The 26,782-nt window shown below is 32.4% G+C and overlaps 3 protein-coding genes and 1 long non-coding RNA gene across 13 annotated transcripts; 2 read left to right on the plus strand and 2 right to left on the minus strand.

Annotated features, from left to right (window-relative positions):
* Positions 1 to 86: 86 nt before the first annotated feature.
* Positions 87 to 4,091, minus strand: LOC100648316 (integrator complex subunit 8). The gene is made up of 12 exons (XM_003394922.4): positions 3,842 to 4,091; positions 3,329 to 3,746; positions 3,014 to 3,251; positions 2,703 to 2,939; positions 2,388 to 2,633; positions 2,067 to 2,316; positions 1,569 to 1,979; positions 1,254 to 1,508; positions 936 to 1,188; positions 753 to 871; positions 348 to 697; positions 87 to 280 (listed from the first exon to the last, which is right to left on the minus strand). Exons 1-12 carry the CDS (start codon positions 3,960 to 3,962, stop codon positions 161 to 163), a joined length of 3,018 nt encoding a protein of 1,005 aa, XP_003394970.1. The 5' UTR covers positions 3,963 to 4,091; the 3' UTR covers positions 87 to 160.
* Positions 4,017 to 5,662, plus strand: LOC100651637 (protein phosphatase 1 regulatory subunit 42). The gene is made up of 6 exons (XM_003395191.4): positions 4,017 to 4,386; positions 4,450 to 4,755; positions 4,813 to 5,047; positions 5,119 to 5,241; positions 5,306 to 5,437; positions 5,525 to 5,662. Exons 1-6 carry the CDS (start codon positions 4,246 to 4,248, stop codon positions 5,650 to 5,652), a joined length of 1,065 nt encoding a protein of 354 aa, XP_003395239.2. The 5' UTR covers positions 4,017 to 4,245; the 3' UTR covers positions 5,653 to 5,662.
* On the minus strand, positions 5,034 to 26,645 carry LOC100651519 (protein 4.1 homolog). Of its 10 annotated transcripts, none has more exons than XM_048404781.1 (15): positions 26,483 to 26,645; positions 16,681 to 16,848; positions 16,443 to 16,590; positions 16,060 to 16,354; positions 15,643 to 15,981; positions 15,376 to 15,548; positions 15,118 to 15,257; positions 14,227 to 14,313; positions 12,944 to 13,693; positions 11,388 to 11,591; positions 10,786 to 10,893; positions 10,498 to 10,608; positions 9,892 to 9,996; positions 9,075 to 9,284; positions 5,034 to 9,005 (listed from the first exon to the last, which is right to left on the minus strand). In XM_048404781.1, exons 2-15 carry the CDS (start codon positions 16,837 to 16,839, stop codon positions 8,826 to 8,828), a joined length of 3,009 nt encoding a protein of 1,002 aa, XP_048260738.1. In that variant the 5' UTR covers positions 16,840 to 16,848; positions 26,483 to 26,645; the 3' UTR covers positions 5,034 to 8,825. The 10 variants fall into 10 exon arrangements, with proteins under 10 accessions (XP_048260738.1, XP_048260740.1, XP_048260739.1 ...); XM_048404783.1 differs by having other exon boundaries at positions 16,681 to 16,853; XM_048404782.1 differs by lacking the exon at positions 26,483 to 26,645 and adding an exon at positions 26,183 to 26,424.
* LOC125384822 lies at positions 23,091 to 26,252 on the plus strand. The gene is made up of 2 exons (XR_007223620.1): positions 23,091 to 24,624; positions 24,869 to 26,252. It is a non-coding gene; the product is annotated as an uncharacterized LOC125384822 (long non-coding RNA).
* Positions 26,646 to 26,782: the final 137 nt, after the last annotated feature.

A 26,782-nucleotide genomic window follows, 5' to 3' on the forward strand; every position in this document is an offset into this window, starting at 1 on the left:
GAGTAAAAAACAAAAAGCTGTGATTGGTACGAGTTGAACGCGGTAAAGGAGGGAGATTTGATTGTTTTAATTATCAATTCAGACTATAAATATAAAAATCGTTATATTTAAATTATATAAAGTTATTATATAATCATACAAAATTTTATATACATTTTTATTAATAAACATACTGTTTTGCTAATGCTCTTAAAAATTTTGCTTTCCGAATGTTCGCTGCTTCCCTTTGTATTTCTTCATTATTATTAGAGTTCAATTCCAATAAACCAATTACCTTAATCTTAAAATATAATTAAATTATAAATATATATGTATATATTTAAAATGAATTATATATAATTACTAACCGCTAATTGTTTTCTATGATGTTCACCACGTTTTGTATGTAAATGAATGAGATACTCAAGTATTGTAGTATCCCAAATACAATGATAATACGCATCCATAGCATCTGCTGGTGCGCAACTTTTTTGATCGCTGGCTGCCATTTTAAAAGCTAAAGTATAGTCTACTTCCTCCAAAAATTGACACAGTACAGCAGCCTGGGTATAACATTGTAAATGAGCACAACATTTAATCATACGCCTATAAACGAGATCATCAATCTGTGATCTTGGTACTGGTTGACTGAACAAATCACTGGCTACCATAATAGCTTCTAAATAATATTTTATTGCACTTTCATAGTATCCTAAAACTAAAAATATTATATTTTATTTAGTTTCGAAATTAATCTTTTTTTTCATACATACCAAAATTAAGGTCTCCCATCAATCTCAACCAAGGAACATTACTTGGATAATATTTCAAAGCTTGTGTTAGTAATTGAAACAACAATTCTCCAATACTTCTAATATTATAGGAATTAGCGCTGCAAGATTACATTTATGTATTATTATAAAACATTATACAGTTTGTGTTATGTGAAAACTTACTTTGGTACACCAGCAGGCCAAAGAGGAAGATATTGTGTATGTAATTCAAGACCAGATTCATCACGTAAAACATTTCGCAAACGTGCTAATAATGAAATAACAACAGTAAGAACCATAGGTTCGCGTAATCTACTAAGTGTACCTCCAATGCTAGCAATAACATCTCTTGAAGCACTACCAGTACTTGTTCCACTATTACCACTGTTGCTTCGTTTCTGTGGTTGATCTCTACTCGGTCCAAAGGCAGTCAATACTAAAAATAAAATTTCATATTATATTTTAACGCAGAAATTTTTATTTGGCGCTCTGAAAACTAACCCATATCCCATGCTTCTCTTGGAAATTTCCTTCCACCTTTGTATTTAACAATATCTTGACAAACGCTACTGATGGCTGCTGCAAACTCTGAGTAACTCCAACGTTTCTCTAAACTTGTTAAATAATCCCACTCAGTCATATTTAAAAGAAAAACAGTGCAATATTCAATAATTTCTTGTCTTGGTATAACTTGATCTGTTGCTTGTAATGCTCCAAGACATTGTTTACATCTTGTGACTAAACTTTGCGTATCACCTACAAAATTTTTGTTTAATTATCTAAATCATAATAGATTATGAAATCAAATGTACATACATATACCCGTTGCTGGCCATAAGTGAAGACATCTCCAAATTTCTACAAGAAGGCATTCCCAGTTTACTAATTTACACAATTTAAATATTAATGTATTTCCACTTTGTGAATGTTGCTGCACTTCTTTCTCCAATACATTTAATATCTCAATTGCCCCTTCAAAATCTTTAGACATTACTAATTCCCTACTTTTTGCTAACAATACATATGAATAATCTTGAAGGAATCCTCTGGGAAGAGACATTACAACACTTTGTAATGGTATTGGTAGTTCCCAACAACTATTTACATTCCATAATGGTTTCATTCGATGTTTACCATCTAAATGTATTAATATTTCGTTAATTTCATTAGTATCATATGACTGTATTAATCTTTGTTCTAATTCAAATATTTCTATCCTTGAGCTTTCTGTAATTGAAATAATTTATTATTGCGATAACACTTAATGACCAATATTTTACGCTATATAATTAATACTTATGCACATATACTGACGAGTATATGTTATTAGCGGAATACCCCAATCATTTTTCAATAATAAATCCGGTATTTCAAGTTCTTCAACAGTGGCCGATTTTCTGATTTCTTCTAATTCTTTCTCGTTAAATAATGTCATATACAATGGATCACTGAGTATTTTAGAAGCAAACCTATAAATATTAGTGGTATGTACGAAATAAAGAAGATAGCGAGAAATACGTTCTTTGTCTATATCAGTAGCTTGTTCCAAAACATTTCCAAGAGCCTAAAAAAGTTTTCATGTAATATGGACAATAAAATAACAAATAATTTAAAACAATAGAGAAATTACCTTACCGAAAGAAATACATCCATTCCTTTGCTACCAGCTGCTTGTATTTCTGTTATATAATCACCAAGAATTATACTACCATCTACAATTTTTCTAACTAAATTTAAACATTGAATTTGGAGCAAAAGATCGCGAGATACTACAACTTTTCTATTAACAGATCCTCCTTGTACATCAAGTTCCAAATTATCTCTATAAACTTGAGGAATTTCTCTTGTAATATTATCTGCTTGTAGAATTTGCAATATGTTCTGAAGCAAATAACCATTATTAACATCTTATGTAGAATTCAATTTCTTATATTATGTTCAGATACATACAGTATATTGATCTTTAATTGATGCTTGCAATTGTTGGGTAAGACTGGAAGTAACTCCTTCTATAGGTACTTCACATGCTAAGGAACAACCATCTAAATATTCTTTTTGAACTTTACAATATAACTTCCCTTCTGAATTATCGAAATTGTAAAATAATTCTTTGGCTTGTATAATGTGACGCTTTGCTTCTTGGTATTCTTCTTTTAACAAATGAAATCTTGCCAAATCGTAATGTATCTAAACATGTTACAATAAATAATAAAATACAAGAAATATTACATAACAATAGTAAATAAATAAACATGTCATACCTGACATTTAAATTCTTCTAAATTTATAGAATACATATTCTCCCAATTTTGTTTAATCTCTGTGCTATCTTCAGATAGCATTTGGAAAGTATCAAAGGATAACATTTTTGGATTTATATCTTTACTTTCAAGAACATTATTTAGGACGGTTATACTATTAGACACTTGAGTTTCTAATTTTCTAATTATGTCATCTACTACCCCAGGTGGTACATAGGTTGATTCTTGTATACCTGGACTGTTATATATAGTAAATTAAGAAAGAAGTTATGCACAAGATATTACAATTAATCACGTGAATATTTAAAGTCTTACATATGAAGAAATTGTTGCTTTGACTGTTTGTTATTTAAGGCTCTATAAAGAATTGCTCTTATATGCCATCTATGGTATAAAACAATTGTAAATAGTAGTTGATCAGAAATTGGATGCATTACAAATTCAGGTATAGTTGGTATTTCAACTGTTAAATCTGATGTTATATAAAGAAGGTCTTGGAGTAGCGTTAACTGTATTGGTAATGGTAATTTTTTTTCTAATATATCCAAATCCCATTTTAAATGAGCCGCTACTTTCAAAGAAAGAATTTTCAAAGCAAGATTTCTGTGACTCCATTTAACTGCGGTGTTAGGTTTTGTATCATTCATTTCTGTATCAACAATTTTCACTTCATTTTCCTTTTGTTCTGAATTTATTGTCATAAACTTGATTATTAAATCCGTCGCTGAAGGATCTAGAATAATTTTATGACAATGTGATTAGCATAATAATTTTATTAATTACTTTATTCTACTTGCATCAAATAATTGAGGTTAGATTGTCATTTACCGGGAGAAGGTTTGGATAAATGTTGTTGTAATAAAGATGGATTTAATAAAAATTCAAACCAAAGAATTGTATCAGGAGATATAGGCACAGTGCCTGGTCTCAATAAATCCACATCCATCATCGCATTATTTTTAACTTAGACAAACGTTTAAGGCCGGAGAAGTTGTAATTTTCATATGTATCTGCGTCTTCATCAAAGATTCAGGTTCATCTTCTACCATTTAAAGCTTAGTTTGAAAATGATTGTAAGTGTCGCTAAAATAAAGAGTAGTCAGTTCATGAAGAAATATATAGATGTCACGTTTAAAAGGCGCGTCATTCCAACAAATGTTTGATCAATTACGACTAAACCGCTCAATTTTTTATATATTTACGCTTATTATATTTAATAAAATTTTACAATCATGGTGAGATTAACAGCTGAATATATCGAGAGAAAATGTTCACAAATGCAATTAAGTAAATCTCTTAGCAAGAAAGTAAAAAAGGACGAATTATATAGTCTAACTCATTTACGTATGAACAATATGTTTATCAGTAGCATCGTAAGTAAATTTTGTTAAAATAATAATGAGATATAATCTATACATATAATTATGTTGTTTTAGGGTAATTTTGTTAATTATAGAAATCTTAAAGTAATATATTTACAAAATAATAATATTTCGAAAATAGAAAATTTGCACTTTGCATCTAACTTGACGCATTTATATTTGCAACATAACAAAATAAGTAAAATAGAAAATTTAAATTTTTTTGAGAAGTTGCAAACACTTTATTTAGGATATAATAAAATACTGGTAGTGGAAGGTCTTGAATGCTTAAAAAATTTAACTATTTTGCAAGTAGAAAATCAAAAATTATCTGTTGGAGAATCATTATGCTTTGATCCACGGAGTATACTCACTTTATCTGTAAGTTTGAATTGATTATTATCTTTTAATTCTCTATTCTTATACAATATTTTTCAGGGTTGTCTGAAAGTACTCAACATTTCGGGTAATAAAATGGCATCTTTAAAAAGCATTAAAGAATTGCATAAATTAGAAGTTTTAGACGCCACAAATAATTTTATTGATGATATCAACGATTTAACAGAAAGTATAAGTGTTTTGACTTCTTTAATAGATCTATCTTTACAAGGCAATCCTGTAACTCAATATTATAGGTGCAAAGAAAATCTTATCGCAAATAATGACACAATAAGTATGTTAGTTTATTTGGATTTCTTCTTCTTACCATTTACATTTTGCTCTCTAAATAATGCTAATTTACAGAAACTCTTGACGGAAAAATGGTTACAGATGTATATAAATGTTTCATGAAAAGATTTAAGATAAATAAACATCTTTATCACACAAAGAAATTATTGAATACGACACTAGATGAAGATATTACAAGTATGATTATTGACAATTTTTTCATAACAAACATAAACTTTTAATGAATATCTTCATATTACAGGTTCGTTAAATTTACCGCCTTCATTAAAAGAATCAATATCCAGAGCGATATTTCAATATCCTGATGCAAAATTGTCTACTACATCTGCGATGAATAAAACACAATCATATATATTTCCATCATGGAAAATAGGTAACTTGATACAAAAAGCTATTTAAATAATTTTTAATACATGTAAAAATGTTATTAATATTTAATCAACTATTATAATTACATTAGGTACAAATATTATAAAGAATGGTCATGTTACCACAAAACCATTTCGGAGTAATGTAATTAAGACTAAGAACTTTCCTAGTGTACAACCTTTGTTAAACAGTGAAATTATTAAATTGCCACCTATTTGAATCTGGGAACATATTAATGACATAATACACTGCATATAAGAAAACAAACTTTTTGGATGAGAGGTATTCTTCTTATTTATTAATATATTTTTTTAGAAAATTATTTATAATTCATTGTATATTTTTCATTTGCATTAAATTTTTTTTATAATTATGTATTAAATAATTTCTATATGAACCATTAATTATTGCCTGCATGCTGGAAAGTCGTGTATGAGATAAAAATAAAATCTATGATCAAATCGCGCTGAAAAAAAGTGTATGGCAAATTATCTTAAAAAGCTGGAGGCAAACTAATTACAATTATTTTGTACAACTTTCTAGCACTAAGGCGACATTTATATTATATGTGCATTAACATAACATTTTCATAACTAAAATAAAGTACATTGAAATTCATGCGTGTCAAACAATAATACAATTTAATAATAACAAAACGTGCATAGTTAAACAGTTATGACGTTCTTACACATAAAATACTATTATATAATTATATTATATAACTATAATATTAAGTATATAATATTATAATCATCGTGTTATCACTAAATGAACCACAGAAGTATTAAAGTACAAAATACTATTAACTACATTTGTACACTGCTTGAAGATTTCTATCTTATCTTTATAGCTTAACTTTGTGAGTAACAACTGAAACACAAGAAGCACATGAATTGAATGTAATGAAAAACCTCTTCAAGCAGAGCTAATATAAAATTGCGATAAATATAATAATACGAATAAACGAATAAATAAGTTTTAAATGACACAGGCTTTTATAATACATATTTGTTAGTCACTATAAGCATGGAATGTTAGATACAATAAAAACAAATATATAAATTATGGAATTACATGGTGTAGAAGGTACAAGTAGGAAATCAATTTCTTCTTCAACATAATTTTACTGCCTTTTATAATATCGAGACATAAAACTCGATTTACGAAATTTCTAAAACTGCTCATAAATAAAAAAATAAGAACTAATATACTTGTTGAGCATATTTGAAATATAAACTAATACTATATAGTAAAATGAGATTGCGATCAATATATTTTATAAAATTTGAACAATTCATTAGCTGCCAGCGTATAACAGAATGTGACACATAAGACGAAATGCAACTTGCACGTAGACGGTCTATGATTATCCTTTGTTCTATAGAAATTTTAATGTTTTTTATTTATACGTATAAAATGACATAATACAATACAACAATACTGACTGGTACTGTACATGGACAAAGTTCACAATCACTAAGAAAAGATATAATAAATATAAACAGCTATTAAACTAATGTATATGGTAATATTTTTTCCACTTTATTATGTATTATGCAAAAAGTAGAAAAGTAAAAAGATTTTTTTATTATTAACATGTGAAATATATTTTTTAGTACTATAAAATAAATGCTTTGTGCAAAATGCGAACGTAATATATAGTGATATTTTTTAATCAATACTTAAAAGAACAAAGGTATAAACAAGCCTCCTACAGTGTGACATGCATATTTTAATGTTGCTTCATAATTGATGCATGTACAATATATATACGTATATATTATTCACACATAAATATATGAAGCAGCGGTATGTATTAATATTTATAACATTATATATTTATATAGCTTTATTTTTGCAAAGTATAACTTGCATCTTAATAATTTTATTGTAAATTCAGGTTATCAGCCTTTCCTCCTTCTTAGCAATATCTATGTGTTGTTCATACAAAAATTAAATAACCTATTAAACAAATAAAATCTTATATGAACTTGTAGTCTTAAAACTACAAAAGTTACAGCTAAATTTAGACATATACGCTGACCAATGCATCATAGCTCTTGGTATGAAGTTACATATGATTTTTTATCTTAATATTACTAATAAATCTTATAATCTTTGAAGTATATTTTGAAAATCTACATAGTTTCCAAATACATATTTTTAAATTATTAAATAAAAGATGTATACAATAGCAATGTTAACAATGTGTATCTCCTTTTAATTTACATTGCTGGATAATAATACTATAAGTTACAGGAAACTTTGTAGATTTCTATTTTCTTTTCCAAATAATCATAAATGTTTGTGTACATGTACATATATATAATATATATATATGTATTTATTTTAATGTATATATTAATATTTCATAGTTAGAGAAATCTGACTTTGTCATACAGTAAACATTATGTAATATCCACTTTGAAAAAAATATGTCACAAATAATTAACATATACAAAAAAATTATTGCAAAAAAGCTACATTTAAATCATACGAAGCCTTATAAAAAAATTTTGTATGTCTCTTACTTAGATATTATAAGTCTTCCACTGTTACTTTCTATATATTCTTCTCCAAGTGACTTATATATATATATTATAATGTTCATATAGTTTAAACGCATATTAATGTAAACGCATGTTACAGTTACATATGCTTGACTTGTCAAAACTTCAATCTTTTTTAAGATGATTTTAATTCTTATGTTTTTTATTATATTAGGCTCATAGACGAAGTCTTAAAATTAGAAATTTAAATTACAACAGAAAATCTGCAAAAGATTTTAAAAAATTAAGCTTTTGAATATTCCTCTAATATTGTTGAACAAGATTTGAACATTATTTAAACGAACTTTATATGAATAGCTTAATATGCTTATTACATGAGACATCGCGTGAATATTATGATTTTGTTCGCTCTGAAGCAGTGATGTAAGTTTGTGGGCACTCTGTCATATTTTTATAGTTATAAACAAATTAGCTTTTGTTTACATATATATATAGCTATGTATACATAATATGTTTAATATATATTTATGTTTTTAAGTATGTAAATAATACATACTTTGAATATGAACACTGCTGTTTATGGTACAACATACCATGACATTTTTTTGTAAGAACTTGATTTTTAATCAAGTTGAAGCTCGTAGCATTGAACAACATTTGTTATAAGAAATGTTTCTTATATGTTAAATGATAAATTAATTAAATGTTGGCAATAGCAAAAACTGAGTCAAATCATTTGCCATTCATTGTATATCCAAGATATACACAATATATATATATATCAATTTAATTTTTTATTTTATCTTTTTTAAAATTACGAGCATTATATCTTTTAGACAAAGAGTGCCCTTCTTACAAAGGTGATTTTTGATGCATTACAAGTTACTGCGCTGTTTGCTGTTGAATTTCTATCTTTTCTACTGTCATATCAGGGTTCATTGCTGTTGCCTCTTGAATTGCTTCTGCCAAAGCTCGATCATGATCAATCGGATCGCCATCTGATTGTATCGTAATTTTTTGTTCTACACGAGTTTCTACAACTCCATCTCTTTCAGTTTTATACTAAAAATGCAATCATGTATGCACTTAACAGATACTAACAATTAAAAATTAAAAAATTCCGAATCTTACCGTTATCGTTTCAACAGTGCGAGTTTTACTGGATATTGTCTGAGAACTAACTATTTCCCCAGTTGCACTGTACATACCATCTTCACTTTCAACAGCTACCTTTCTAGTTTCAGTTGCTACTAGTGGAACTGTGGTAGTTGTTGTTACGTTATTTTCTGGCTCTCCTTTGTAAACATGCGTTTCTGTTTCAACAACACCAGCTGGATCACCCTGAATTAAATTTATAAATTGATATTTCCGTCTCTTTCTCTCTCTTTCTCTCTTCTCAGAAAGAAGAGTTAAAAAATATATCTAATACAAAAATAATATACTGAACAGTTATATTGCAGTATATTACTGTACAATTATATTAATATATTACAAGTATAAATACATTAAATAATACAAAGAACCAAAGCATTATTAAAGTATAGAATTTATGTTACTTTTATTGATTAATGATTAATACCTTAAAACCAGTGCCTTTGAAATAATGAGTAGATTAGGCTTTTTACTATGATTTTATGAATATCATTTTTATGTTCCCATGAATATCAACAAATGAGTATCAGTGTAAAATGAATATTGATTAAAAGTATATGATGTATCTGTGTATAATCTAAATAATATATAATCTATATGAAAAGTTGGCGTTAATAGTTTACTAATTATTCTAAGAATTTGTATCCATTATAGGACATATTTCTTGTACAGTAAACATATTTAAGCATGTACCTTTGTGAAGATTCATCCTCAGAACTAAATTTTCTAAATTCTTAAAAAATCTTGTTTCTAAAAGTATATAACTTTTTAGTAATTTTCAATCCTAAAAATTTACCTGATAATATTGGTTGTAGAAAGCCTGTTGATCATCTTCAAGGTCAATTGGAGTACCTGAATCATCACTGCTTGAACTGGATGTACTGAGCCTTCGTGAGAACAGCTACACCATGCAATGTGTTAACCAAGCCGGCAAAATTAATTACAAAAATAAAAAAATAATTAAATAAAAATAGCACTGGTTAAACTTTATTAGTCAACCAATATCCTGGATGAATTAAGTATTATTGATATACTAAACTTATGATCCCTTTGTTTAAACATATGATACCGTGATATGCTTACTGAATGTGCATGATTCTTATTTATCAATATGTATATTACATAAAAAATGAATATTATACACTTAAAATTAAGTATATGTTATAAAAACCAAAAAGCTTCATGATATTACCCGAACTTCCGTAAATATTAAAGAAAATTATTTAAATATATATGTGCAATGACCATATTACTAACATGGAACATATTCTAAATGATTTAATGTTAGGATCAATCAAAACACGGTATGTGATTATTATCACTTACATAAATGCTTACATGCTTCATCCATTAGTGGTGAGCTTGATATATTTAGCATTTTAAGCTGTTAATGAATCATTACCTGTTCACCAGAAAGTACATGACTTGTTGTTCGAACTTCTTGAGTTACTACTCTCTGTTCTTGTCTTGTTGCACTGGTTGCTGTTGTATGTGCTACAGTTTTTTCCTCTACCTAATATAAAAAAAATATAAAAAAATAATTCTAGCTTTATAGAAAAATATATCATGAAATACATATAAAAGAGTTAAAAATATTTGCATACAACATATGAACAAGTAGAGTAAAATTGCAATCAAATAAGCAGGTCATTTACAACTTTTTAAGAACGTGAATAATAACATTACAAACCTGACTGGTTTTCTGATTTTTTTCAAGATCTTCATGCATTGTAGCAGTGCGTGTAGTAACAGCAGTTGCTGTCATGTATGGGGCTCTACCATCATCTGATGCCTCTGCCTAAATACAACTACAAGGTAACTAATGTCTTATAATAAAGCAGCAATATGTATGTACATATAAAATTATAGTAAATAGAGGAATATTAATAAGTTATATCTTTATATATTTTTTCAAGATAATAAAAAATTTCTTTGTTTAAAAATCACATTTGCTACTTATATTAATGACATATATTTCTTACATGCATTATTTAAATACTTAATATCTAAGAATCATATAACAATGTCTACAGTCTATCTATATCACAAGACTACTCACAATATACCATAATATATCATTCAATAAATATCATTCAAACAGTTCAATAAGCTGGGATCAATAGAAATTTAATCAAGGGATATGGATACTATAAATTGTTTTAAAATCATAAGAAGCTAAATAAAAAGTACTAAAAAAAAAGAGAAAAGATGAAAAGATCTAATTTTTTGACAATATCTTTCCCTTTACTTTATGTATCTTAATATCATGGATAGTTTTAAAAGTTTCATCACCTTATTAATTTGTGTAGAAACAGTTACTTGGCCTGTGCCTCCAGGTGTAAGATCTTCTACTTTTTCTTCTATGTTTTGTGTCACACCTTCTTGATCCTTCACTACAGATTGTTTAGTTGTGGTTTTCACTATTGTTGGGGTAGTGCTTGAAGTTAAAATTTTCTTCGTTTTTGAAGAAAATGGTTTTATTACATCCCGTATATCCTTTAAAATAGTATAGTATAATGTAGAACTAGAAGAGTCAAAGGACGAAAATGACACAGAAGAATCTGTGTCAGAAAAGTAAATAGGACAATTCTTGAATCAAAAATCACGTATGGAAGAGACGAAAAATACATCAGAATTGCCACAATTACAAAGAAATCGAAATTTCTCCAATTAGAAGATCATTTACTTAAACTTTCGTATGAAAGAAACAGAGTTGTATCTGAAGTTCGCAATTAGCAACTACTAACTACTGCAGGTGGGGAAGATTTGGCTTTAATTGTGTGCCTGATGAAGAGAAAAAAGTACTAAGTAGTATTAACAGAAAAAAGAAAATCTAAAGAATCTGAAACTCCTGTTTCAGTTCTCCTAGTCTCAATTATGTGGAATCTATAGAATTGAGTAAACAGCAAATATCAAACATTGGTAAGAATGCACCAGTAATGTTTATTGCACATTATGTCACTAATAAGAAAGTGCTAATTACCAACCAAGTATGGTGTTTATTAATACTTTAAATTTTATGAAGGAACTTTGACGTTTCATTACCTCCAAATGATTTGAAAGTAAATGTTATTTATACCAAGAATGATAAACCATTAGATCAAAATAACCTCAAATTAGAAAATCAATAGGGATATATTACAACTAAAATTGATAAACTCGTAAATCAAAAAATTAAGGGCATAAAAAGGAATTCATTGAAGATGAGATATATAATATAGCTCTAATACTCAATCAACATTTAGTGAAAACACATACTAATAAAGGAAGGACAAATTTTAGGGAAAAAATGGAACAGCAATACAACGTGGCAAATTAAATACTCTAAATTGTTTATGCAAATATCATACAGTGCAAATAGAATCTATAGTGAAACTTCATTCATCTGAACCCATTAAAAGGAACCAACAGTTCACATAATTGGATCGTTCATTATAACATTTTAAAACTTTATTTATTGGAACAAAATTCTAGGTAATGTCCAATGAACATATTGAATACTAGGTAAATACAAGGTAAAATACTATGACATACTTTATTAGAAAATAAAATTATTTAAGCACTTCATGATGTATTTAATACTTTGTATATCAGTTGCATATCGGATAATCTTTATAGCATTCAACATTAATTATCTTACATTATTTTACATTTATTATTAATAGATCACCACGTTAATTATCTACAATTAATTATCTAGACTACTTCTGAGTGCTACTCCAATTATATAAACATCTATAACAATTCATACGTAGTGAAAATAATCAATAAAAAAGAATCCTATTATTCCTATTATATGAAGTTTATCCTCTAACGTGTTCAGATAAATGAAATTCTACTGTACTTACCTTTATTTTGTCTTTCTTGTCTTTATCTTTCTTTTCTGACGTTTCCTTGTCTTTCTTTTCTAACAAATCCTTATCTTTTTTTTCTAGCATTTCCTTATCTATTTTTTCTGGCGTTTCCTTGCCTTTCTTTTCTGACATTTCCTTGCTTTTCTTTTCTGGCGTTTCACCGTCTTTCTTTTCAGACATATCCTTGTCTTTCTTTTCTAACAGTTCCTTATCTTTCTTTTCTAACAGTTCCTTATCTTTCTTTTCAGACATATCCTTGTCTTTCTTTTCTGACATTTCCTTATCTTTCTTTTCTGAAATTTCCTTGTCTTTTTTTTCTAACATTTCCTTTTCTTTTTTTTTCAATTCCTTTTTACTGAGTGGCTTTATTTCATTGTTGTCAAGAGTAGCACTTTTTTCTAGCATTTCCTTATCTTTCTTTTTTAAATCTCTCTTAGTGAGTGACTTTAATTCATCAATAAAAGCGCTTCTTTCTGGTGTTTCCTTTTCTTTCTTTTTCAATTCTTTTTTACTAGGTGACTTTATTTCGTTCTTGTCACTTTTTTCTAGTGTTTCCTTATCTTTCTTTTTCGATTCTTTTTTATTGGGTGATTTCACGTCGTTGTTATCAATAATAGCACTTTCATTTATTAAATCAGAATTGTTGAGATCATTATGATTTTCCTTTTCGCTTTCGTTTTTCTTATCCTTCTTCTTCTTAAATAGACCACCGGGCGGTAGGACCGCAATTCCTCCGACCGGTTTCTATAAGTAAATTTATAGTCACACATCGCTTCATGCAATAAGCACGATTCAGTTCTATCGCTAAGCTATTATAAACTACGTGTTTCACATTCTCTTAGCATATATTTCATGCTGGATAACTAATTACGGTCTGCGCTCTCAAAAAAATATCAGTTGTTAATTTTTTATATGAATATACTTTCCTGAAGAATTTACTTGTAACTAAGGTACATTTCTTTGCTTGAATGTTTCTTGACATAAATCATTATATAAAGTAATCGTTATGTGCATGCTAACATAAGCATTAGCGCAGTTTAATAGCTTATTAAAATATTTGCGCCTGCGTATGCTCATGTGATGTATGATAAAAGAAATTTGAAAAAATTTGAGAAATCCAACTTTGAGGCGATGGCCGTATAATATTTGCAAAAAATAAATAAAAGATAGCAACATGCACCGAAAAAAAAGGAAAACACCAAATGGTCACATACATTAATATAGATAAAAGTATGTTGGTTAATGCATGACAGTATGTTCCAGGTGAAATTCTATACCTTTTTGCCACGATCTGCATCATATTCTCCTTCCAGACTACTGGTACTGCTAGCTGATGTTGTTCCAGCACTTGTTTTGCGTGAGAGCTACCGGTGTTAGTTAGGTGTCAGTTAGTTTTTATGGTTGAAGCACTAGGATGTGAATATTGAATTCAAATTTGTGAAATTAAATTATTACATACAAATGCCATGTGTTCAATTTCCGATAATAATTGTAAGATAAAACTTTATAAAATCTACACATTTCTAAGTTTCTTGCATAAAAGTATTTCAAGTCCGTATGAATATATACAAGTTAATTAACCAAATATGACGTAGAATGGATAGAGACAATATTAAGTTTGGCTTTCCCATCAAGTTTTTAACTTAATATGTGCAATTTTTAATTCACGTTAATTAACTTGCATGTGCATTATTCAACTTGTTTTGAGAATTTTGGAGTAAACGTATTAGATATCTAATGCATTCAACTATCTCTAATACATGGCACACAAAAACTTATCAACATGCCATGTCTACAGATATTATCCATTTGACTTAAAAACAATAGTGCATAATGATTAATTCCAACTTTTTGTGAAATATGTTATCTCTTGCTTATACGTGAACCAATTGATGTTCTACAATTTCTCCGTTGTATAATGTAATTAGGATTTCAATAGTACTTAAAAAGAATGATTATATATGATAACAATAAAGGTAATTAATTAGTTAAATTTATTATTATACCATCAAACTCTTTAGAAAAAAGCTTTGTTTGAAAGCGTAGACCGCAGAAATATTGCCTTTAAAAGAATTTCTCATGGAATAATTTTCAATTTGCATGACGATTCCATGCATCCTCTACTAACTATTACTATGTTTGATATATTTAAATGTATTCTTTTTTACCTTTTCTTTCTGTTTTTTTATTGGACTAGGCCGTTGATCTATATGCTCCATGTCAGGAATCATTTCAGGTTCATAGCTCATTGTATGCCTCTTACTTGGTTCTGAACCATAAGATTCAACTTGTTTAGGACCCCCTAACGCTGTATAATGCACACATACCTTTCAAAATCTTAAAGTGATAACTTTGCGACAAAAGTGTCAAAACGGCACTGGCTGCATATTGCGTCTAAAGTTAATAAGTATCAGAAGTCTTTTTACCATCCATACTACGAGATGTAGGACGACGACCACTTAAAGATCTTTCGAATTGTGGAGGTTGTCTATCAATGGGAGTCTTCTTTGTCTCGTAGTGAGTTCTTCCTGAATATCGGAAACGAGAACCCAGATGTGGTATCAAACCGACTTTCTTTACAGGCTCAGGACTCATGAGCCTAAAAAATGTGCATATAACTTTATCTTATACTTTACCTTTATTCATATATTTCTATTTATGCTACTTATAATCATTATTAGATAATTATTCACCTGAAGAAAGTATGGTGTTCTACACATACTTTCCATAACTTTTTTGCAGCTCTATGGTTAGCTAATTTGAAACCAATCGTCGATTCAAATTGCTCAAATTCACCCGGCCTAATCTTTATGTAAAAGTTATGCCTTTTGTACGAGATTTTTAGTATCTTTGGCCAAGCAAACCTATTGATTCTTAATCGATCCCTATAGACGAGAAGACCCGATGAACATACACCTAACATTATATCCACGCCCTCAGAATCTTTAGCAGGATGAAGATCAACTCCATACATCGCTAATTTTTTTGCATTTTCGAGATAATGGAGTTCTGCTTCCGCGGGTGTTTGACCTCTAAAAATTGATACAATTTTCTTTATTATTAACTCTACCATCATTTGGATAAATGGCTAATTATTAAACGAGACTAACTTATGCGTTTTATGAAGGTCCATTACTTTCTCCACTAACTCTGGAGTCTGATTAGGGGCAAATTTGAAATCCTTTAAATATGTACGGCCATGCTCGTCTGGGTCGTAATCTCCGACTTCTGACTGAACTAAATATGAACCTAGAAGAGCATGAGTTACAAACGAACACGGCAAACGGCCTGTGATAATATCGTTTCTGATTTGAAGGCATAGTTGATAACGAGTTATGTCTTCTTGTAATTGGGCTGGGTCCGGAGGATAAAACTTCACCTCGAAATTAAATTTCCACGGTTCGTCTGCAGAGATAAAACCAACACAAATTGCTTCCAACAATGATATCACATAATATAGGAGGAAAAAGAAAGAGAAAAGAAGACTACGTACTTTTCACAAATTTTGCGATTCTTTTATCCAGATCTAACCAGTTTCGCAAATCGTGTCTGTCCTCGTAAATAAGGCCAAAATAATCCTTCTCCATCAAATTCATACTCTGACATATCATGTCAAGTAATTCTTGGCCTTTCGCCTTCCTCTGGAACAAAATCAATTTCTCATACGGTTTTCGTCAACGTCGAGGGAACTCATCCTTCTGCAAGGATGAAAGAAAAATTTCATAGCTTACATCTATGTGGAAGTCTTTCACGGTTCCATCTAGCAAAGTGATTCTTGCAAGAGCTGTTTTGCCTTTGTTCACTGGACTTTTGGTCGGCGAGTTTGTTCCAGTCCCATTTTCTGCTGTTACCTCTGGTTGACTACCAGCGGACTTCTGTTCCTCCGGCATATTTCAGTCCTGTGCTAAGAAGATTTGTGCGTGTTAATCCATGTTATATAGCATGTTCCTTACTTTGCTACCAACGACGCATGAATTAATCCTCTAAACAGATCTGCTTTCTTAATCGTCGACTACATCGAAGAAATAATATTGCGTGCTGGTTCAGTGTATTCGAGTATAGATCCCGTCTAGACCAGAGGGTGCCATGTAGAGAAATAATCAATATTTGCCGGAGCTCTTCGAGTTACACATACCCCGGTCTATAAAACACCCCAACCCCTATCTCCTTAACTATAAGGAAAATATCAGGAAAAAAAAATAACATTAAATACAACGAAGTTATGTACTTTGAAATTATTTACTGCTTTGTACAAGCGTATAATTTGAACGAGATCTTCCGCAATAAAAACTCGTTTCTTTCTTGTAACGATCTGAACGTTTGCTCATTTTATCATCTAATGCATATACGCAACATGCTCGCTTCTATCTTCGAGTTCTCCAGACAGTAAGAGGAAAACATTGTAGATAGAATGTACTGTTACATCGAGTACCTAGATCCCAACGACACGAGTTTCTACAACGTCTAGGATCCGCCAATATCGACATACGCCAAAGAAAAATACTACTAGACAAATGATTTCGTAAAAAGTTTGAGAACAAGTTGCAGTTACGTGCAACAGAGACACGTGTGCGCATTTGTCACAGGTCGTTCGCCTTCTGAGTGAGACAGATAGAAGGTAATACACGTCCACGCAAGATATCTCGATACAAAGCCAATAAGCCGGCGATATTTATAACACCAAGCCTACCAAAATACACAAGCCAGGTATTGTTAGACGCGATAAAGCGGCTATAAAAATATCGCGTCTGTTCAACAATCAACCGAAGAGAGCGTGTTTCGAGAGTGGAGTCGATGGTAAAGGGTTTCGAATAAAAAAACATCGAGCGTAAAAATCCTTCGAAATCCAGAATCGATCTTTTCCAAGTAAAATGTAGCCATGAAAATAATGTGCAGCATGACCCTGACCGACACGGTCTGCTGAGACCATGTACATAGTATTCAAATCGACAGGCACAGGTCTGTAGCTCTGAGCATAGTCCCTTATGCAATGCCGGAGAGCAAATAGTAATTCAACCTCAATTGCATGGAATCAGAGACATACTAGGACGCCGTTCGTCGTTGCAAATACCATTAGTGCAGCCTTGCTGCAAGAGAGCGAGCGGAAAAATGCACTCGCAGTGATTCTCCGAAGTTTTCGCGATAGTTTGAGGAGCCGAGAGCGGCCCATGAGTCACGCACGAGCAAATACACAAAGGGAGAGACCCGCGTGCATTATCATTAAAACGGAAATCACGGTTTAACGTTCAATTCTGTCCGAATATCTCGTTACACAGACACGCAACCATCGATCCCAACAAAAGAGTAATTACATAAATCTGAACTCTGTTACGTTGTTGCGTAACGTTACAACTGAACAGCGAGCAAACAAAAAAAAAAAAAAAAAAAAGAATAAAAGAAAGGAAGAGTAAACTCCTTTGGTAACTATACTCTGACACAAAATAGAACAAACTTTTTATTAGACAAATGATAAAATTAGTCGTGGTGGTATAGAGACAGGTGCGATGCATTGAATATCTATGATTCAACGGTATTCAACTTTTAAATACAACACGTACAGATCACAGAAATCGTGCTGGAATTCATAGAAATAGAGATACGTGGCGGTGCAAGTTCGACAAGTCTGATGTCGTCATCGCTGGAAGCAGACGTCCTTTACAGAACTCTATACTCTTTACTGCGCGATGAAGTAATATCTCGGTTAACAGGCACAATGACGCGTTGACCAATATTATACATATATACGTATACATGTATACTCTAATAAGATCGACCAGGTTAAAGCCTTGACTAAGTGAATCAACGATATTCCAGAAATGCTAGGTAAGAGACGTGGTTTTCAACAGTCGGCGCAGGCCACGTTCCAGGGCGTGATAGATATCAAAGAAACATTGGAAACTTAAAACGGGCAGCATAGATTCACGAGACACGTAGAAGAAACCGGTCGATCGTCTCGTTTTGCTAACGGGTCAGCTGAAAGTTTAAAGGCCTGTTGAATGGAGCGAGCCGGTTTGAAAGAATTCGGTTTTTTCGTCGACGTCGCGAAGAGATCCTTTCAAGAAACGCGTGGGTTTCATTTGGCCGTGTGTGTCAAAGAGTTTTATTGTAAACGAGGGTCGCGTGATCCACGACACACGCCCACAACTATCGTGTACACACGTTCGGTGAGACTGAGTGGACAACCGTCTCATCCTCCATAAGCATTGAAGAGCTATCGTCTTTAATGAATGAATTCATACCTCTCGTGATACGGCGGCGCAGAATTACTTTCGAGGCGTGTTGCTCCACCTTGATAAAAATAGATGAGATCGAAGTTCTGACCGGTTGCACGGAATTATTTATTCCATCTCCGAGACTGAAATTTATTAAAGTTTGCGCAAATTCCTAAATGATGCGGTGATGGAAGAAAATACGAGGCAGAAAGTTAGTATATCTGATTGAAAAAATAAATTACTATTCAAATAACAAGTAAACATGCAAAAACCCTTCCATGAAATTAAAGTCAAGAAATAGCTTTTTAATCCTCGGTCGCGACCTTCACCTTTACCTATAGATGTTCGCAGCCTTGTCACTACTTTACTAGCCACTACTTTGCTATTTCATTAAATCACCAGTATTGTTAAATCACCAGTTTTGCTCTAAACTTCTCATGTATTTATTTGTTGGAGTTTCTTTACATTCGAAGATGTGCTAAAACTTAGTATAGAGCTTAAGTGCTAAACTTAGTACATAAAGCACTCTGTGCTTAAATGCTGAAACTTCCAAAATTGCGCTAATGAAATAAAAATTCAAACTCCTCTCAGAAACGAGTTAAGGTCCTAAGGTTAATAAAACTCGAGTTACGAGAAATGAAAGGATACCTATATGCATTGTATTATAATTCCCAATTAACGAAACTTTAACGGAAGACAATACATCGTTTTAGTAATTTAACTATCAAGGTGTACCACATCAAATACCGAGGCACGCAGTTAACGAATCAACGAAATCATGCCGCAAACCGTACTCGCGGAAGAGCACGAAGCGCAGAGGATGTCATTAGAAAACACGTCAGCTTTGCATATGCATGCATCACAGGGTTTATTAACCCAATGGTGGTGGTACTTCGTAACTGTACGTGAATGAATACACGGTGCTCCAACTCGAGCACAAGTGGACCCGATCGTTTCGAATGCCGGCATTTAAATCCCTTGTGTCGACGTCGACTTCTACCTAATACGAGTTTCCGGTTCGCGTGTGAGACATTGTGTCCTCGACGAATCGATAAAAATGCACGTGGTTCTTCCAGAGACACGAGAGGCGAGTATCAACCTCCGTTAGGGGATGTTTGATCGACCGACGTTTCAACGAGCGATATTTAAATCATACGGAAGACGAATCTCTGATTATCTCTATCATGACGAATCGCTTGGTTCCTGTAAATTTATATTCTAATCTTAATGCTCTGATAAAATTCAGACGTTTATGAAAGGCGTTGAGTTGATCATTGCGACTTGGGAGTAGCTCATTTGCCAGCTCACAATTTTCCGGCCGGTGAGTGGCAACAAACGACTGCTGAAGTATGGCCAAACTTAAGGCTACTAACCATGCAACTGATACGACTAAAAAGAGAAAAAGGAACTCTGCTTGTCCTCCTGCCAACCACCTGATCTTCCAGGAGGTAAAAAAATTCGATGCATTACGAAAATACACCACTTGTTACTACACTGCGAATATTTTAAGCTGCTCTTAATACACAACCATATAGATATAAAATATCTAACGTGAAACAAATCTCTGCTTAGGTACCACCTCGTTCATTTTGTTCATAAAAATGTAAATTTATATAAACGTTCGCACTCTACTATTCTTCGTCAGCTACGATTCTCTTCCAAGAAGGTTTTTAGGAAGATTTTTTACCACATCTCTAAGAAATTTAGATCTCAACCAGAAAGCAGACCTGCTGCTCGCCTCAGGAGAATCTGACGTCGAGGGAGATTAACGAGTAGAACGAATCTCTCGCGCGTGAAAATTATGGTGAAGGGGAAGAAAGAATCAGAGCTCGTTTTCGCGAGAGACGATGAAGTGACGGTGACTCTTCATAGCGATAGAGACAGACGCAGATTTAACCGTAGAGTCGATTCATTCGCGAGGGTGCGTACACAATTTAAGAGAATTTTTATCGGTGTCGTGCAGACGCGTCCCGCTTCACCGATCGAAAACAACGGGGTTCCCCGTGCGTTTATCTCCTTCTCTCGTTCAACCCTTTCTTTCATCGCGTTCGCAGCGGCATTCATCGTAGGTCTTCCTCTGTCGCGAGTTTCAATGGTAGGAATTGTAGGGGTGAGAAGACAAGAGCAGGGGAAACAGACACAGAGGGCGAGGAAGATTCTTTGATGCGTGAAATTAAAGGTCTGAAAGCTGTAAAAACGTCGTCGAAAATTTTACCAACCAGGATATACCGATTCTTCTCTCCTTCTCTCGTTCGTTCAAATCAGACCTACGAATTTTACCCTACGCTCTTTTCCGCTGGTTGCACGTAGATTTATTCAGTCGAAGGAGCAAGCAAACGCCTCGCCTCGTAATTTCAACTGGCGAAATTAACCAGCAATTACGTTCTCGAACTAAAGAATAAGCGACCTCGTGTGCGTTAGATTGGAGAATGAGTGAAAGGTTCGAACTTTAATTAAACACCGCGCTACGACTCCCTCGTATATTTTTACACGAGGATTCGTTCACAAGTGTTCAAAGAGGAGTCTGTTACGTGTGCGTAGAATTAAAAGCTCGAGAGCTCGTTCACGACGAAAACGTATAATACAGCCTCGATCGCGTGTTACACACCATGCCGCATGAGTCATCTTTAATTTTAATCACTACACAATTTTAGAAGAATTTCAAGAACGTTAGTACAAATATTATATATGCCAGTATGCCATTTATGTTCCAGTATGTGTAAAGAACAACCAGTTTTTGCTGAATTCGTTGAATTTTCACGAGGACAATAGAATTTCTTTGTACAAACGTAAACGCAATCATAAACGAGCAGTCTTTCCGTTTTGTTTCACTGGGTTCACAGTGATTTGGTGGCAACAATGGCAATGGCCTTTTTTTACGGCCACTTTTTCCTCGCGTAAACTGAGATAATTGGCCGTGTCCTACCATAACGCTACGATGCTGTTACTCTGCATCGTTATTGCGCTCTGCTTTTTCATGGTTAAATCGTTCCCTGTTCCCAGTGCGCGCCTTCACTAGCGGAATATTTATTCCAAGTTCCCCGTTAGTGAGAAGTTTTCCGATCTCCAAATCTCTCACGACCCTAATTCCATGCCCTTTATTCGTAGAAACACAGAAGTGTTCCATTCTTGCAAAACTGTGCACATCTCGCGTGCTGGAAATTGTTCAGCTTTAATAAAATTCGACATACAATTCGTATAATAATCTTATCGTAACATCTACTTAAATTACACGTGTATGTCTTTAGGAAGCTAATCCAGTCGATCCCATTCAATTTTTCTAATCAATTCTAATCAGTTTTTATTAATTTCTAGAGCCAGTTTTTTGTTTCATATCATATTGTAAAATTAGAAAAGTACGATAATCTATACGCAAGATACGACGAGGCGAAAGCTATTCTAAATTATTAAACTGCTTAAATTCTTCTAACTTAGACTAATCTAAAGGCTTTAGATATCGTAAGTAAGGTTGCTTGAATGCAAACGATTCCAACTCGACTATCTGAACTCGTATGGCCATAAACTTGAAGTCAACTTATTGAATTCACCGAGCGCCTTCAATTCAAGTAACTTGACTAACTGAACGAAGCTTTGCGTGCCACGGGGATTCGCCGAAGAGAAAATATTCTCAACGATTAGATGCGCCAAGCGGCCACGACGGAAATAGAAAAAGCGAAAGAAAGAAAGCACGTATCTCGTTGATTATTACATGCGCGATTTAATCGAGGGATACAAGCGTTGTTAAAACGTATGGTAAATATATTCTGTGAACATGGTGTAACCCATAAAATACCCGATAAAATATATATATATATATATATAAATAAGAATATAAATCGGTGGTGAATATACAAGCTAAGAATACGATGTGTTTTAAGCGCACGTTGTTGCTCTACATGTTGCTTTGAATGTCGTACGTGAAGGATTACACGAACGACTATTTAAGTTGATCACAAATTACAGTGCCAATCATAGTATAGCGGAGCACGTGACGATCGTAGATCGTAGCCACGCCTTGTTCGCATTTATCTTTCGTGTTTCTTTCTCGCGGGGAACGCCAATACTTCCGGCGATTGCTTTACGGAAGACAGATACATACATAGTACGCGAGTGCCAGCCAGCCGTACAATTAAATTTTACGTGAATCGGCCAACCACGCGGAGTATATACGCTACTATGCTAACAGGTGTGATACGCTTGAAACTGTTAGATACTATTATTATATCGTACGAACTAATATGGAGCCACGTGTTCCAATTTTTATTGAATATGGAAATTCTCGATAAGAATACCGACTGAGTGTCAATAGACTGATAAAAGTGTCTGATAATAGCACCGATTATCGTTCGCGATGAATGCCACTCATTCTCCGATGTACCGGTCGACCAACGAATCGCGTGTTACTTGATATAACAACAAATTGATATATGAATTTTTATGAGTACGTCGGTCTTTTCTGAATGGTTTTTCTTTGTGTTCATACTGAATCTTTCGAACTAATCGTGTTTTAAATTCAAGCGATTTTAATTAACTGAACTTATATAACCATAAGCTTGAAGTTATTTAAGTTGACCAAACACTTTCGATTCGAATAACTCGACTAATTTGAGCTAAATTTCGTGTACTTTCTAAACCTGAACTACCTAATCCTTTTACACAATTACAAAGTAGATCATTCTTCTTATATTTACATTTCCTTAACAAACATTTTATTTTGAACAAGCTGTACAAAACGCAATGCGTCTCGTTTTGATAATGTTTTGCAAAGTATGTAACTAAAAATATGTGGATTTGCTATCAATTTGAGAATTGGAATAGTCACGACATTTGAACGGGATTTGTGTCATAGTTCACGTGCACGCAACTCCGTGTGTATGGGAGAAAGCCACATTATACGGTGTATTTCACCGGTGTGTAAGCTCGGTTCCCCCAAGTTCATTGTAACTTTGGTCGTGTCGTGTATCACCTCCTATCAACGTCACACCTCCCTACACGCATCGCTCGTGAATATACTTCCTTGCTCTGGTTAACGGGTATGCATCGTTTGAGGCAATAATCCTAAATACACGCTGGAATCTATACTTACATTGGTTAATCTACGTGTTAGCTAGTCTCCGCTACTATGTATAATTTGAACCGATTAGAATGATTGAAATATTCCTTTGATTTCATGTTGTCACATAAAATGGAATAATCTGTACAACACGTACGAAGAAAATTTTATAACGCGAAGAATAGTTGTCGTTGCAGAAAGTTTTAAGAACGTATGCATATATGTAATGTATGTGGATTGAAATGCAGAAAAGAAAGCTCTGATCGATCATTGGCAAGAGCTAGAAACGCAACCGGGCTAATGGATGTTTCGAAAAGCTGGCATTTCTGTGACAAAGTGCATAATTGACCTAATTGATCGTAACAAGCGTTCGCCGGCAAAATGACGAAATCCCAAAGGTCTCGTAGAAGGTAAAATCATACGAGTCGTCGATGTCATCTAAAGCAACAAAATTCTTCCGTATTATCTGATAACTTATATGTAGATATTAATTTTGTTATTTGTATTAATTCTTAGAAATTAATTCTATCATACCATAATATTCTACGGTATATAGCTCTAATAGCAATAAAATCATTTGTTAAAAATATTCATAGTTTTAAAATAATTTGACTGACAATCTATATACATCTAACGTATAATTTTAAACCATAGATTCCAAAGACTATAGATTTTCGATAAAAAGAACCAGCAGATAATTCAAAAATTTATCAAGTTCGACAAATCACTGGAAATTTCCTTGTTTGATTGAATCTACAGTACAAAGTAAGAGAGAGAAAGAGAGAGTGTGCATGGCAAAGTACCAAGCGTGTGGCACACTTCGGGAAAGCACTTTAGCCTCAGGGTCGCGCATGAAAGCGGGAATGATACGATAATGGAAATAAATTGCACGGTGTTATTTAAAATTTGTCAATTATTCTCGGTTTGGTGACAGCGTAATTTTCTTAATTTTCGCTCAACACCGATTTCCAACGGATTCTGCGCGTCTCGTATCACGACTCACAAAAGAATGGATGATACATAGTCTTTCTGACGAAATACGACACATCGCACACAAAGAATGTATTCAATCTTGACTCTATCGATTCCATTTGTCTGTCAGAATTTTTAGGTTACTTTAATCGAATAGTTTTTGGTAAACAGCGATATATCATTATACAACCTAACAAATTTTGTTACAAATTTAGCACTAAATGTAACAAACTTGTTGAAATGGTAAGACTATGGTCTTTGCAATTACTAAAAATATACAGGTGTATTTGATAAAGTATACATATTGAATTTTACTAAGATAGACACAGAATTGTGACTATATGCTTATTTATTTTCATCAAATCGTCTCGATCTAAATTGTATCTGTGTAGTATATCTTTTGTAGTATACAGATCAATAGTTTTAGTTTAGTTTTTAAACACTGTTTCACATGCTGTAATATTCATGCAATTTAAGAAAAACACTACGATAGTAGATATAAACGTATATCGAAAATTTCTACCAACCGGACCAAGCAGATGTTTCCGTATACTGTTGATTGAAACATATATATATGTAGAGTACGAAATATTTACGTATCAATATCTTCGACATTTTTAATAACATGTATAACAGTGGATAAATGTTATTCTTTCCATTATGTACTTTGACATCACTGGAGATTATGTGAATAATACATATTCTTTTTACAATATCAACTTTTATACAAAAATTCAATGAGACATTCGTAATAAAATGACAGAAATTTAATCACTATGTAACAGTCGGTATATACATATGTACTTCTGTAAAATGATAGTAAACATTGGTATTTAAAAACATGCGTTCTAGTTCATCGGCATTAAGTTGAAAACTGTATAAATTTGTTACTAATTTCATGTCTAATATCTTAAAATGATTTAATACTGTCGAAGAAAACCTTGTTACAGTGTGTCACGAAAGTAATAAATGAAATCTGAAAACTAATAAACTTACCTATAGGATATAGACGCGATCTTTTCTTAAATAATGCACCACGATGAGAAAATCGGAGATAAAGATATAATAAGAAAAAATGTACACAGGGTTTAACCACTAATTATTTTTTTCCTTAGCAGATAACGGATTACTTCCTACCATAAGTACATAAACAACTCTTGTTCCAATTCCACCGACGGCTACGAATACGAAACAGGTCCGTCGAATCGCGGGGCGACGCTGGATGCGGCCACGGCCCATACTCGCACCATTTTCAAATAGTCCCCTCACGAGTACAAATATTTATTGCTTACGTACCTTGATATTTCCTAATTCTTCGCACAGTGAGCAATCACAGTTCATAGAAAATGAAACTGGATTAGAAAATTTCCGTGATAACAACGCACTATTTAATTCAAACCGTAAGCACAACGAATATGGAACTGCTTTCAATATCCTTACGCGCGAGTCAATATGGCTGACTACGTAGGAAAATCAGTTTCTCTTATGACGCAATCAAGCGAGTACGCCCCGGCTTAGATACATTTTCTCCACTAGATAGCAGCAGCTGAGCTGTAATCTTGACGGCCGGTAAAAAAATTCCAACAGTCGATAAAT

The sequence above is a fragment of the Bombus terrestris genome, chromosome 4 (assembly GCF_910591885.1).
Source record: "Bombus terrestris chromosome 4, iyBomTerr1.2, whole genome shotgun sequence".
NCBI classification, from domain to species: Eukaryota; Metazoa; Arthropoda; class Insecta; order Hymenoptera; family Apidae; genus Bombus; species Bombus terrestris.